Source organism: Dendrobates tinctorius, unplaced genomic scaffold, assembly GCF_039654945.1.
Source record: "Dendrobates tinctorius isolate UK_male_01 unplaced genomic scaffold, ASM3965494v1 ptg000155l, whole genome shotgun sequence".
NCBI classification, from domain to species: Eukaryota; Metazoa; Chordata; class Amphibia; order Anura; family Dendrobatidae; genus Dendrobates; species Dendrobates tinctorius.
In genome coordinates, this window is record NW_027361822.1 from 13,251,469 (window position 1) to 13,265,909 (window position 14,441).

A 14,441-nucleotide genomic window follows, 5' to 3' on the forward strand; every position below is an offset into this window, starting at 1 on the left:
CAAAACCGCTGATCAAAAAAAGATCAGCGGTTTTGCTGCTGATTTGCTATCCAAAACCGCAGGAAAGGGAAGTGACGGAACAGGAAGGAGGAAGTGTATGCTGTCTGAAAATAAAATGGAGTCGTACCGTCGTATGGGGATGGATGTGAGGCGTATGGTTGAATTGGTAAGTTATGTCTGTGTGTGTCAGTCTGTGTGTGTGTGTCAGTCTGTGTGTCTGTAGTGACAGATTGTGGTCATTCGTCGGATGGGACAGCTCTCCCATGCAAATATGATGGGAGAGTTGTCCCATCGTCAGGCGGATGACCACAATGGGTTAAAAACAAAAAAAACACGTAACAAACAGTACATACAACACACAACATATACACATACTTACCACATACCACTTTCGCCTGCCCGAAACCTTCCCTCACTGGTCTCCCATTAAAATGTTCCAAAAAAACAAATACAGCCAAAAAAAAAAAGGTTCTGTCCCACGCTGTCCTCCGGTGATGCACTGCAAGAGTTAAAATTGCTCCTGCAGTGTGCGCTGGTCGGCGATGGGTTCCCGGCGGTTCAATGAACTCCGGGACCTCACTTTACGGCCCGGGAGCTCACTTTACGGCCCGGGAGCTCACTTTACGGTAATTGACCTGTTGTTATTGCCGTAAAGTGCGTCCCGGTAAACTTACACGCATGCGCAGTCACACTGCAGGAACTTTCTCCTGTCAGTGTGACTTTTTAACCCGTGGAGAGCAGTCACATCTACTGATGTGACTGTTCTCCACTAGAGATCGACGTGGGACACTCGATTTTAAATGGATTGCGTCGGACAGGTTGGTATTTTTGTGTTTTTTTATTTTATTTTTTTTTTACAGGTTATGGTTTTTTATGGGTAAGTATGGTTAAATGAAGAACATTAAAAAAAAATTTTCTGTGTGTTTTATTTTTCATATTAAACTATAGGATTAATAATGGATCGGCGTCTTATTGACGCCTCTCCATTATTAACCCGGCTTAATGTCACCTGTCAATCAAAGGTGACATTAACCCTTTATTACCCCACATCCCGCCACCACGGTGCAGGATGTGGGAAGAGAGGGGCTAAGTGCCGGAATTGGCGCATCTGATAGATGCGCCATTTCTGGGGCGGATGCGTGCTGATATTTGTAGCCAGGGGGGGGCCAATATCCATGGCCCCTTCCTCGGCTATGAATATCAGCCCGAAGCTGTCGGCATAGCCTTTCTGGCTAAAAAATATAGGGGGACCCCACATCTTTTTTTTGGGGGGGGGGTCCCCCTATTGGAATAGCCATGAAAGGCTCTGCTGACAGCGGCGGGTTGATATTCATAGCCTGGGAAGATGAAACTCTTCCCAGGCTACAAAAAGTCAGCACACACTTGCTTGCTTTTCCTCTCTGGACTTGAAAATTGGGCGGGAGCCCACGCCAATTTTTTTCAAGTCCAGACAAGGACAAACAGCAACTATGTGTTGTTTTTGGTAGCCTGGGAAGAGGTTAATCTTCCAAGGGTATTAATATCAAGCCGCCGCTGTCAGCAGAGCCTTTGATGAATAACAAAATATATGGGGACCCCACGTAATTTTTTTTGGGTGGGGGGCCACATATTCTATTAGCCATCAAAGGCTCAGATGACAGCGACGGGTTGATATTCAAAGCCTGGGAAGATTATCCCCTTCCAAGGATATAAAAAATCAAGCCCCAGTTGCTGGCTTTGCCATTCTGGACTTGAACAAGATGGCGATGGCTCACGCCATTTTGTTCAAGTGCAGAATGCTAAATCAAGTAAATGTGGACTGTTTTTTGGTATCCTGGGAAAGGGTAGAATCTTCCCAGGCTTTGAATATCAACCCCCCAGCTGTTTTAAAAAAAACATCCATAGCGAGCAAATTTGTAAAACAATGGAGCCCTGTATTTGGATTGAAAAAAAACACAAAGGAATGTGTAATCTAGTTCTAATTCACCGTAGTATTGTGTGTGGCCTCCATGCGCGTGTTTCAGTTCAATACTACACATTGCCCTCAAAATAAAAAACAGCCCACACCATTATTAATAACCCACTGCTAAAACGGTCATGCAGAAGGATGGCGCAGGCACCAGGCTCACACTCTGCACATGTGACATACATGACAGAGTGTGGAGACAACATACAGAGTGATCTGTTGCCTGCAGCATCATTAAGCATGACATGTTTGGCACTGGGTCAGTAATGGTGTGGGGTGGTTTTTCTTGGTCGGGGCACACAGCCCTCCAGGTGCAGTTGGCCCTAGGTTCCACAATGGTAGACCTCATGTGGCTGGAGTGTGTCAGCAGTTCTTGATAGATGAAGGCAGTTAAGCCATGGCCTGGACCGTCCATTCCCCATAATCCGATTGACACCCTGGGACATCATGTCTTGCTCCATCCACCAATGTTACGTTGCAACTCAGACTGTCCAGGAGTTGACGGATACGTGTGCCCGATGCTATCACATCGTGAGGGAAGTGTGTGTACGTGACTGTGTGTGTGTACGACATTGTATGTATGCTAACAAACTAAATATGAAGATATAAATAACATTCTTATCCATTACAGATAAGCGACATGCCAGCTATCTGGGACCCAGCCGATGAGGCCTACAAAGACAAGTATACACGGGATATGTGTTGGTCCCGAATCTGCCGTTAGCTGTATCATGAATTTGATGGGTACAGCGTTGCCCTGCAGCAGAAAATTAGTAAGTACATTTTGTTATGTTGGTTATACAGACCAACTCTTCATTTTTAAACGTATTGCACGGATCATAATGTGTTTTTTCTTTACATTTTAGTGCATGATGTTAAGCAACGCTGGAGATCGGTGAGAGATCGATTTCAAAAAATCCAAGCCAAGATTGGCACCAGTGGATCTTCACCGGCGAAAATAAAATTCAGCTTGTATCAGGATATGTGTTTCTTGTTAACCAGCAGGACTTTGAGGAGGTGAATATTTAGATATAATTTCAATGTTGTTAGGATGACTAAAATTTGAATTATCACTGAAAACTGTTATCTTTTTTTATGACAGCACTGATGGAAACATTTCGCCGCTTCCTGAAGATGCCAGCCAAGAGGCCGCAGGATCCACAGATTCTATGGATGGGTCTTCATTCTGTGAACCTGAGTCTCCCTGCACATCTGGTGTAGTGTCGGCTGCGTCATCTTCAGGGATGGCATCTTGTGCAGAGACCCAAAATACTGCTGCCCCAAACAGTCAAACAGCTGCCAATCCGTTGACAGTAACCGAGCCACTGGCCAAAAAAAGCAAGGCCAAAACCCAAAAAAAAAATGGATGTGACTACAAAAAGGGTTAATGACACCATAGATCTAATCAATAAATCTTCCAGGGAAGATCACTTGGATTTTTTTGGTGCCAGCATAGCCAGCAAAGCTCGGTTACTGTCAGCGGAAAGGCAGACTAAGTTTATGACAGTAGTAAATGCAATACTGTCAGAATTTGAAGACCCTTCGCCTATCTCACCTTTAGCAGATATTGTAATAGGGGCCACACAAAGTGTTCGATCAAGGCGTCCACCACCCCCACCATTGCCGCCTCCACAACCACCAATGCCACCACCACCACCACAACAGCGTGATGACCAACGGTATCAGCGACCTCGCGTTAACTATTCTTATTATGGAGATGTTAACTCTGAAAACATGAGTTACCAAGATTACATCTTGCTCAACTAGTTTAGGGCATAAGGCAGGTCCTGGATGACAAAGTCCTCCATTACCTCCATTAGTTCTGCGTTGCTGACACCAGACCTGCTGTCACCGTTTTGTGAGGCCATATTCGGACAACACTTGTGTTTGTTGAACCTTTTCTTTGTTGTTGAAAGATTTTATATTTAAAAAAAATAGAAAAAGACTATGTTGGTCATAAAGTCTTTTATTGGTTTTATAATAAATTAAGATTTACAATTTGTTTTATTATTAGTTGTGGAAAAATATCATAAGGTCTTCTCCCATAATGCTCAGGAACAGGTCAAATGCCGGGATGGTGAGCCGGCAAAAGGACACAAATGTCTCGGGATATCTGTTAAAAAAAATAATAAGTTACATCACATACAGATTTGTACTTATAACAAATTCTCGTCACATATGGGTAACTTACCTTCTCAAATCTTGGTATAGCACACGAAAGTGACCCTTTCCTGTACGTTCTGCCACAATGGGGTGTACCCACATTCTTCTGGTTCTCTTTCTGGCCTGCAAGTAAGATAAAATAATTTGGGTTAAGGTCCCGTGAGAGTCTACAACGCTCCAGCGCTGAGGAAAACGATGAGACCTAAAGATGGTTGGTACGTCACTACCTGTTCACTCAACACGCAGATCTATTCAATTTACACAGCCACTATACGGCAAGCCGTAACCTCAGCGGTCATTGGGACCTTGCCACACAGCAGCTAATCTGACGACTCCAGCCTGCGTCCTTGAATTTTGCGCCACCATCGCAGTCGCTCATTGTCAGCAAACATAGCAATGCATGAGGCCAGCGGAACAAAACCGATCAAAAAATGGACAGGACATTGAAGCTCAATCAGCAATATCCAGCAGGGGGACGGTCGCCCATATCCATCACATGTAGCAAGATGGCTGGCGACGGCGCTGTTGCGTCACAAAAGCTGTGATGTTTCAGCGACCTCGCTAGCAATCTCACTATGTGTGATGAGGACTCACAAACAATATTTTTACATACAGTGTTGCTTATCTGGAGTCTTTGCTGATTCAGATAATCAAGCAATACTCCAAAAGCTTGGAGGCGTTGTGGCCTGCGTAGCCATACATTAGTTTCACCGTGTTCTTCGCCATGCTGTGTGCTTCGTTGTTCACTCCGATCATTTTCAAGGTTAGCAGTCATGATTACGAAAGTGTGCCAAATCCAAAATGGAGAAAGAGGTTGGACTAGGAAGTAACATCATTTTTTTTTTTTCGATTTTGAAGTTTCTTCTCTTTATTTTTGCTTTCAAAAAAGGGAGACAAATCAGGTAGAAAAACGCAAGCAAAACCGCACAAAATATGCATGAAATCAGCATAGAAAATGCATGGAAAATTGTTTGAAAAACGCAAGAAAAACGCATCCCAAAAAACGCTTAAAAAACGCATAAAAAAACGCTATAAAACCGCATCAAAAACGCAGACATTCCACCATGTGTTTTCTGCCAGCAGCTGCATTTTTTGTGCAGAAAAATGAGACCAAAAATATGCAACGTCTGCACATGGCCTAAGTCTCCTCCTCAGCTCCTCCCAGCCCCCAGCAAGGCAGGAAGAAGCTAGGCAAACAGCAGGAGAAAAAAAATAAATTGGCTCAGCTCCCAGTGGTGAGCCGACTCCCGTCGGTGACATGAAAGAGCCGGCTCTTTGTCTCGGTTCGTTCACGAACGACACATCACTAGTAGTGAGGGGCAAATAATGGCGGAAATGTCACAGACTGAGAAGTCTCCATAGCGTCTTCACTCTGGAATATATCATGTGACCCCTGACTCCTCCCCTCCTGTGACCTCATCCCAGGTCCTGTGCGCACAGAGCAGCCATATATGTGATGTGTGGCTCTGCAGGTGGAGGTAGGTGCTGGAGATTCCCCATTACTGGGCTGCACAGGGGGCAGTATCCCCTCCATTCCCGGAGATAGCGCCCCCTGCAGGTGGAGGTAGGTGCTGGAGATTCCCCATTACTGGGCTGCACAGGGGGCAGTATCCCCTCCATTCCCGGAGATAGCGCCCCCTGCAGGTGGAGGTAGGTGCTGGAGATTCCCCATTACTGGGCTGCACAGGGGGCAGTAACCCCTCCATTCCCGGAGATAGCGCCCTCTGCAGGTGGAGGTAGGTGTTGGAGACTCCCCATTACTGGGCTGCACAGGGGGCAGTAACCCCTCCATTCCCGGAGATAGCGCCCCCTGCAGGTGGAGGTAGGTGCTGGAGATTCCCCATTACTGGGCTGCACAGGGGGCAGTAACCCCTCCATTCCCGGAGATAGCGCCCCCTGCAGGTGGAGGTAGGTGCTGGAGATTCCCCATTACTGGGCTGCACAGGGGGCAGTATCCCCTCCATTCCCGGAGATAGCGCCCCCTGCAGGTGGAGGTAGGTGCTGGAGATTCCCCATTACTGGGCTGCACAGGGGGCAGTAACCCCTCCATTCCCGGAGATAGCGCCCTCTGCAGGTGAAGGTAGGTGTTGGAGACTCCCCATTACTGGGCTGCACAGGGGGCAGTAACCCCTCCATTCCCGGAGATAGCGCCCCCTGCAGGTGGAGGTAGGTGCTGGAGATTCCCCATTACTGGGCTGCACAGGGGGCAGTAACCCCTCCATTCCCGGAGATAGCGCCCCCTGCAGGTGGAGGTAGGTGCTGGAGATTCCCCATTACTGGGCTGCACAGGGGGCAGTATCCCCTCCATTCCCGGAGATAGCGCCCCCTGCAGGTGGAGGTAGGTGCTGGAGATTCCCCATTACTGGGCTGCACAGGGGGCAGTAACCCCTCCATTCCCGGAGATAGCGCCCTCTGCAGGTGAAGGTAGGTGTTGGAGACTCCCCATTACTGGGCTGCACAGGGGGCAGTAACCCCTCCATTCCCGGAGATAGCGCCCCCTGCAGGTGGAGGTAGGTGCTGGAGATTTCCCATTACTGGGCTGCACAGGGGGCAGTAACCCCTCCATTCCCGGAGATAGCGCCCCCTGCAGGTGGAGGTAGGTGCTGGAGATTCCCCATTACTGGGCTGCACAGGGGGCAGTAACCCCTCCATTCCCGGAGATAGCGCCCCCTGCAGGTGGAGGTAGGTGCTGGAGATTCCCCATTACTGGGCTGCACAGGGGGCAGTAACCCCTCCATTCCCGGAGATAGCGCCCCCTGCAGGTGGAGGTAGGTGCTGGAGATTCCCCATTACTGGGCTGCACAGGGGGCAGTAACCCCTCCATTCCCAGAGATAGCGCCCCCTGCAGGTGGAGGTAGGTGCTGGAGATTCCCCATTACTGAGCTGCACAGGGGGGCAGTAACCCCTCCATTCCCGGAGATAGCGCCCCCTGCAGGTGGAAGTAGGTGCTGGAGATTCCCCATTACTGGGCGCATTAATACTAGAAATATATTGCACAGGGGATATTGCAGCCAATTCCCACAAGAAGAATCCTGGAAACGTCGGCTCATTCAGGTCTCTACAATATCGGATCCTCTCAGCAGACATCTTCTACATAAGAAAATTTTCCTGATTTACCCGTCAAGGATGGATAGGACCAGGGACAAGAATGCGGAGAGGATATTACACCTCACCCTAGAGATCCTCTTCCGGCTTACTGGAGAGGTGAGAGATTCTGATGACGTCACATTACATCATTCTTATCTATGGGAATAACAGATGGACAGAACTGGAGAGGTGAGGACTCTGGAAATGTCTGTAGTGAGATTTATTAATGTGTCTCTCCATAACCAGGAATACACAGTAGTGAAGAAGACCTCTAGTGAGCGCTGTCAGGACCCTGTGTCTGAGGGATGGGGAAGACCCCTGAGCCCAATCACGGGGCCTCCACCTCACACCCTGATGCATCAGAACATCAATGAGCAGAAGATCCTAGAACTCACCTACAAGATGATTGAGCTGCTGACTGGAGAGGTGACACTGCTGGGAATGCTGGGACATTATACAGTAACACTATGGAGGGATCGGGGGATGACGATATCATTGTATGTGTCAGGTTCCTATAAGGTGTCAGGATGTCACTGTCTATTTCTCCATGGAGGAGTGGGAGTATTTAGAAGGACACAAAGATCTGTATAAAGACGTCATGATGGATGTTCCCCTACCCCTCACATCACCAGGTAATAGACAGGACTAAATACACACGGCCTATAATTATCTGTATGTAAAGAATGAATTCAGTCCCTGTATGTGTTTCCTCCAGTTCTATCCAGTAAGAGGACAACACCAGAGAGATGTCCCCGTCCTCTTCTTCCACAGGACTGTAAACAAGAAGATCCCAATGTTCCTCAGGATCATCAGGTAGATGGAGAGAAGGTGTCATGAGATCTCCCCTATGATGTGTAGACGGCTGTGATGGTCTTGTGCTTAGTCTTGTTTTATCCACCAGTATTACCGTATATACTCGTGTATAAGCCGAGATTTTCAGCCCATTTTTTGGGGGCTGAAAGTCCCCCTCTCGGCTTATACGCGAGTCATATATCGGGGGGTGGGAGGGGGAGCGGGGGTGTCAGAGATCATACTCACTTCTCTGCAGCCCCTGCTTCTTCCTCTGCCGTCTGCTTCCTGCATTCAGCGGTCACGTGGTACCGCTCATTAAACTCATGAATATGCGCATATTTCTGAGTTTAATGAGCGGTACCATGTGACCATCTGAATGCAGGAAGCACACGGCAGAGGAGAAGCAGGGGCTGCAGAGAAGTGCCAGGAGAGGTGATTATGACTGGGGCAGAGAAATATTCACCTGTCCCCGTTCCAAGCCGCGCACCGCTGTTTCTCCGGGTCCTCCTGTGACGGCAGGGGGCGCGATGACGTAGTCGGTGTGCGCCCTCTGCTGTCACTGCAGAGAGCCGTGAGACAGAGCGGTGGATGGCAATGGAACAGGGACAGGTGAATATCGCCGGTGCCGGGGGCTCAGGACACCGGTACCTGGCCCCCCAGCGACGGAGAGGTGAGTATGTCATTTTTTTTTTTTATTGCAGCAGCAAATAAGGGGTATATATGAAGCATCTTAGGCTAGTTTCACATTAGCGTTTTTTTGCGCAGCGCATCGTGCGCATAAAAAACGCAAAGAAAAACACAAAACAAACGCGCGTTTTTTTAACGTCATGCGCACGCTGATGCGTCAAAAAAACGCAGCGTTGCTTGCGTTTTACATGCGTTTTTGCATGCGTTTGCGTTTTTTTATGCACATGCATTTTTAGGTGTGACATTTTTTCCATTGTCTAGAGAACATTCTAGACTTGTTTTACTCAAAAACGCATGCGCAAAAAAACGCAACCGTGCGCAAGACCATGCGCACGCATGCGTTCCCATAGACTTCAATGTGTTGTTTTTGCGCATTCCGTGCGCAAGCGTGCGCATGCGTTTTTTTGCCGAGACAGGGCGCACCAAAAAATGCAACATGTTGCGTCTGGCGCGCCTGGTGCAAAAGACAAAAAACCGCATGCGCACGAAAACGCAAGTGTGCGCAAGACCATGCGCACGTCATGTTAAACATAGGTGCGCAATGCGCACGGGTGCGCACGATGCGCTGCGCACAAAAGCGCAAATGTGAAACCAGCCTTATGGGGCAGCATTAACCCTTGTGCAGCAACATATGAGGGGTATTTATGGGGCAACATTAACCCTTGTGCAGCAGCATATGAGGGGTATTTATGGGTTAGCATTAACCCTTGAGCATCAGCATATGGGGGTATTTATGGGGCAGCATTAACCCTTGTACAGCAGCATATGAGGGGTATTTATGGGGCAGCATTAACCCTTGGGCAGCAGCATATGGGGGTATTTATGGAGCATCTTATGGGGCAGCATTAACCCTTGTGCAGCAGCATATGGGGGGTTTTATCTATGGAGCATCTTCTTGGACCACCATTTAACCCTAGGCTTATTCACGAGTCAATAAGTTTTCCCAGTTTTTGTGGTAAAATTAGGGGGGGTCGGCTTATACACGGGTTTGGCGTATACACAAGTACATACGGTATATGTTTTATACTTGTGTAATGAGAACGGTGGAGATGGCAGGATTAGAGCTGATCATAGATGGGACTTCTCCATCTGTCTGTGACTTTTACAATATTTGTTTCAGGGTGAAGATCTGACCTATATTAATAGTACCGGGGAATATGTGAGGGGTGATGAGTGGTGTAAAGAGGAGATTCCTACAGATGCCTACCCAGGTGAGTAGTGACCACTAAATGCAGAGAAGCCACAGATTATTTTCAGTCACTGGCTGTGGCTGCTTTATTGGTGGTGTAGTCTGGAAGTATCACAATCGCCTGATCACCATTTAAAGGGGTTGTCTACTGTGATGCAGTGTTGTGACACGTGGTGCTCGGCACTCATTCAGCGCTGGCGTCTCTGTCTCCACCTTTGGACAAACTGAACACGAAGAGTAAGACAGAGCTGCAGCTCATCCCGGACTTCCTCTTCATGTTCAGTTTGTCCAAAGGTGGAGACAGTGACGACAGCGCTGAATAGGCGCTGTGCATCACTTGTCATTCCACTGTATCACAATCCCAATGCAGCAAGTGCCAACATCGCTGGAACGCAGCCAGACTGGCAGGTGTGTATAAGCTTTATTATTTTATCGGGGACAAAAATTTAGATTAAGAAGTGCTTGTCCTAGTACTGGACAACCTCTGTAAGAAATACTATAGATATGCGCTAAATACCCTTCCTCTAGTGTTAGGGTCGTGACCGACCCGTTTTAGGTTTTAAATGCATACAAATTCTACATACATTTGTTTATTGCATCAAGACTTTTTGACTTTTTCAGGAACTTATTTTTAAACAAAATACAATAAAATAAAACTATTTTACTAAATTGTAAAATGCTCGTATTAAAATTATAACATTTGTGTTGTTGGAGTCAATTTCGACCCAGGTCTAATTTAAGAGTAAAAAAACAATAATAAGTCCCAAAACTGAACTCATAAACACAATATAAACCAACAGCCCACAGCCAGCTCTACCTCCAACAACTTGAGTTAGGGACATGTCCAGGCATGTATGGCCAAATCAGCTTAGAGTTGGTACTTTGCAGAGTATACATCTCCAGTTTACACATGCAACAATGTGGAGAAGATTTGATGTAAGCCAAATTCTGGATTATATCTTAGATGATAATGAATCAGAGGACACACAGCAGCAAACTGATACAGATGAACAGGTTTCTGAGGAGGAAGATGATGTGGAGTATCAACCGGAAGACACAGACAGTTCTGATCAGTCTGATGAGGAGGTCACTGGTGCTGAAGCTGCTCCTGCTGAAAGATTCAAATCCAAAAGTGGCAAGATCATTTGGAGCTCAGTACCTCCAGATGTACATGGCAGAGCAGATGCTGCAAATGTCATAAAAATGACCCCTGGGATCACAAGGTTTGCTGTGACAAGAGTCAGTGACATCAAGACATGTTTTGATCTGTTTATGCTATTGTCAATAAAAAAAGTCATTATTGCTATGACAAACCTTGAAGGAAAAAAGTCCACGGCAACATGTGGAATGACCTTCATGATGATGTCCTGGATGCCTACATTGGTGTTCTTCTCCTTGCTGTAGTGTACAAATCCAACAATGAGGCCACTGATAGTCTCTGGGACGCATCGACAGGCTGGAATATTTTCCGGGCAACAATGTCACTTCAAAAGTTTCAAATGATATCAAGAGTCCTCAGATTTGACAAGAGACACCAGAACAAAATCTGACAAACTTGCTCCCATCAGGGATGTTTGGGAGAAATGGGTGCAGCTCCTTCCACTGATGTTCAACCCAGGGCCAGAGGTGACAGTAGACGAACGTTTTCTCCCTTTTCGCGGAAAATGCCCCTTCCAGCAATACATGCCAAGTAAGCCAGGCAAATACGGCATAAAAATCTGGGCAGCCTGTGATGCAAAAACTAGCTATGCATGGAATCTACAGATTTACACAGGCAAGTCTGCAAGCGGCATCCCTGAAAAAAAACAAGGAAAACGTGTAGTCCTCGATATGACTACTGGACTGCAGGGTCACAACATTACTTGTGACAATTTTTTTACCAGCTATGACCTTGGACAAGAACTTCTCAGGAGGAAAATCACCATGGTGGGCACAGTAAAAAAAAACAAACCTGAGCTGCCCGCTGAATTGTTGCAGATGAAGGACAGGGCTCCACTTTCCTCAAAGTTTGTTTTTACAGACACCACCACTGCTGTTTCATACTGCCCCAAAAAACGACGGAATGTGGTACTGATGTCCACACTTCACAAAGATGCAGCTGTGTCATCAGGAAGTGACAAAAAGCCCAGAATCATCCTGGACTATAACAAAAACAAAGGAGGAGTGGACAACCTGGACAAGCTGACTGCCACCTACACTTGCCAGCGAATGACTAGGAGATGGCCAATGGTTGTATTTTACAACATCCTTGATGTGTCAGCATGCAATTCATTTGTGTTGTGGACCCACATTCACCAAGGATGGAATTCAAAGAAAAAAAACAAGCGGAGGATGTTTCTTGAGGAACTAGGAAGATCCCTTGTCAAGGCGCACATTGACCAAAGGGAACGAGTGCCCCGAGACCCAGCCGCTGCAGCCTTGGTCCGACAACTCCAGAGCTCAACAAGTGCTTCGTCCACACCCACAGCAACACAAAGAGCATCATCACCAGCATCCTCCTCAACCAGGCCTGCCTCAACATCAACCACAACAGCCACAACCCCAGTGAGACCACCTGATTCTAAAAGAAAGAGGTGTCAGGTCTGCCCTAGCAATAAGGACAGAAAGACAAACGCATTGTGCTTTGCCTGCAAAAAATACCTCTGCAAAGAACACACAAAAAGTGTCACTTTTTGCCACACATGCATCTAAATACTAATGCACCTAAAAACTAGTACTTGATTTCTGTTGATTTGATTTGCCTGATTGATTGTTGTTTGTTTGTTTGATCTAGAAAAGCTACTTTTTATTTTTATTGCTATTAATGTTAATATAATTTTCATCTTTTATTTGTATTAAAGTTCTATAAAAAAAAATCTGTTTTTTGCCTTTTTCATAAAGTAGTTAGATATGGGTCAAAATTGACCCGTAACACCATAGATGTTACTAGAGTTAATAATATAAAATATATATATGTATATTTTTTTACATTTAAGAAATGTGTTCTAAAACCCTTCAGTAATAGTCAGGTAATATAACAAACTTTTTTAAGTTTATATTATTCTCTTGAGGTTCATTTGACAATATTTTTATATTGAAAATGAAGGGTATGCTCTCAAATGAAAGGCCCAGGGGGCCACAACAAAAATATTAAAATCAATCCTTCCATGGATGAGAAACCTTAACAAGGTAACTAAGAGGTAAGAAACAAATTGGATCATAAATAACTGTTTTTAGGGTATCCTAGGGGTGATTTAAGACACGGGTCAAAACCGACCCGTTAACATAAGAAAGAGTAACAGAAAGCTAACACTAGAGGAAGGATACACTAAATGACACTGATATAGGAATTACTAAACGTCTATGTGTATGGCTGGGCAGAGTAGTCAGGGACACCCATACTCTTAAGGAGATGATCACATCGATAATGAAGCCATACTGTGTCTTGGATATGTACTGTGTAGGATGATGCAAAGTTAGCAGCGTTCAGGCCGGCTGCGCTGATCCTGCCACCTGCTTGAAAAGGAAAAAGCTGCTGCCCTATGTCTGCATGATGTCACTACACTGCGGGCTATTTTCTCCTTCGCCTCATTGGGGACACAGATACTGTGGGTGTATGCTTCTGCCGCTAGGAGGCTGACACTAAGTGGAAAAAAAGAGGTTAGCTCCTCCTCCGTCACATACACCCTCGCCCCTGTTGCGGGCGGAACTCAGTTTATTGCTTACGTGTCCATGGAGGCACACACGTCTGGTTTTGCTCCAGACTTTTTCTTTTCCCATGAAGATGAGACAGGGGCGACGGACCCTATTGAAAGGGTCCGATCTCCCCAAACCATCAACGGGCGAGCACGTGCGAGTGTTCCTCCACGTATCCTCTCCCGCGACGTGGGACACAATGCCGGACTTAGCCCTGACCACCCCTAGGTATTGAAACCATGGACTGTACAGAGGCACAAGACTAGTCCGTGCGGCCCCCACTGCTTCACCAATGCTTAGACTGCGGTGCTGCAAGGCGGCGGACAGTCCCTCTCCTCACCCCCTGAAGGGGTTAGATGGAGCTAGGGTGCCTGCACCGTCCTATTTTGTCAAGGCCCCCTCACATACCTGAGCTGGGAAGCTGAAGAGGATCGTCAGTGAGGAGAGGGCCTGGGAGGGCTCCTGCGGCGAAGATCCGGGACTGGAGCCCTTAGCTGTCAGATGCCACCGGCCAGTGGCTGCAGGGCGGTGCGGAGAAGCCCGCGCCACTAAGTAACGCCATTTTTTTTGTGGCGCCATGGAGTGCCCCCTCGTCGCGGGCAGGGGATAAATTGAGGCCGCGGCTTTAGCCGAAGCTGGGCCAAACCGGCTTCGCGTCACTTCCGGCGGCCCACCCCCCAGGCCTGGGCGGTGGGGGATAAATTTAGTCCCTGGCTTCGGGGCACGGCTAGGCCGCAGACCCGGAAGTACCGCCCCTGGACTGGTTTATATGCTGGCGGTCCGCCCCACAGCTGGTGGCGCGCGATTTTTGTGCGGAGGCGTCCAGGAACGGGGAGGCACAGGACTGGGGTAAGTGCTGCCTGGGAGACCACAGGGAAAACAAGGTGCTACCTCCTCCCCCTA

General features: G+C 47.3%; 1 protein-coding gene and 2 long non-coding RNA genes across 3 annotated transcripts in view; 2 read left to right on the top strand and 1 right to left on the bottom strand.

The window, feature by feature from the left end:
- LOC141051177 (uncharacterized) overlaps window positions 1-14,441 on the top strand; it is a 266,826-nt gene that overhangs the window by 119,851 nt on the left and 132,534 nt on the right. The window contains exons 10-15 of the mRNA XM_073548042.1: window positions 6,358-6,446; window positions 7,108-7,312; window positions 7,442-7,621; window positions 7,704-7,827; window positions 7,911-8,008; window positions 9,795-9,885. Coding sequence (XP_073404143.1) covers window positions 6,358-6,446; window positions 7,108-7,312; window positions 7,442-7,621; window positions 7,704-7,827; window positions 7,911-8,008; window positions 9,795-9,885 — 787 coding nt within the window. The remainder of the gene's footprint in view (window positions 1-6,357; window positions 6,447-7,107; window positions 7,313-7,441; window positions 7,622-7,703; window positions 7,828-7,910; window positions 8,009-9,794; window positions 9,886-14,441) is intronic.
- LOC141051144 (uncharacterized) lies at window positions 1,780-3,838 on the top strand. The gene is made up of 3 exons (XR_012220580.1): window positions 1,780-2,718; window positions 2,812-2,962; window positions 3,048-3,838. It is a non-coding gene; the product is annotated as an uncharacterized lncRNA (long non-coding RNA).
- On the bottom strand, window positions 3,896-5,581 carry LOC141051135 (uncharacterized). Its single transcript, XR_012220572.1, has 2 exons — window positions 4,137-5,581; window positions 3,896-4,058 (listed from the first exon to the last, which is right to left on the bottom strand). It is a non-coding gene; the product is annotated as an uncharacterized lncRNA (long non-coding RNA).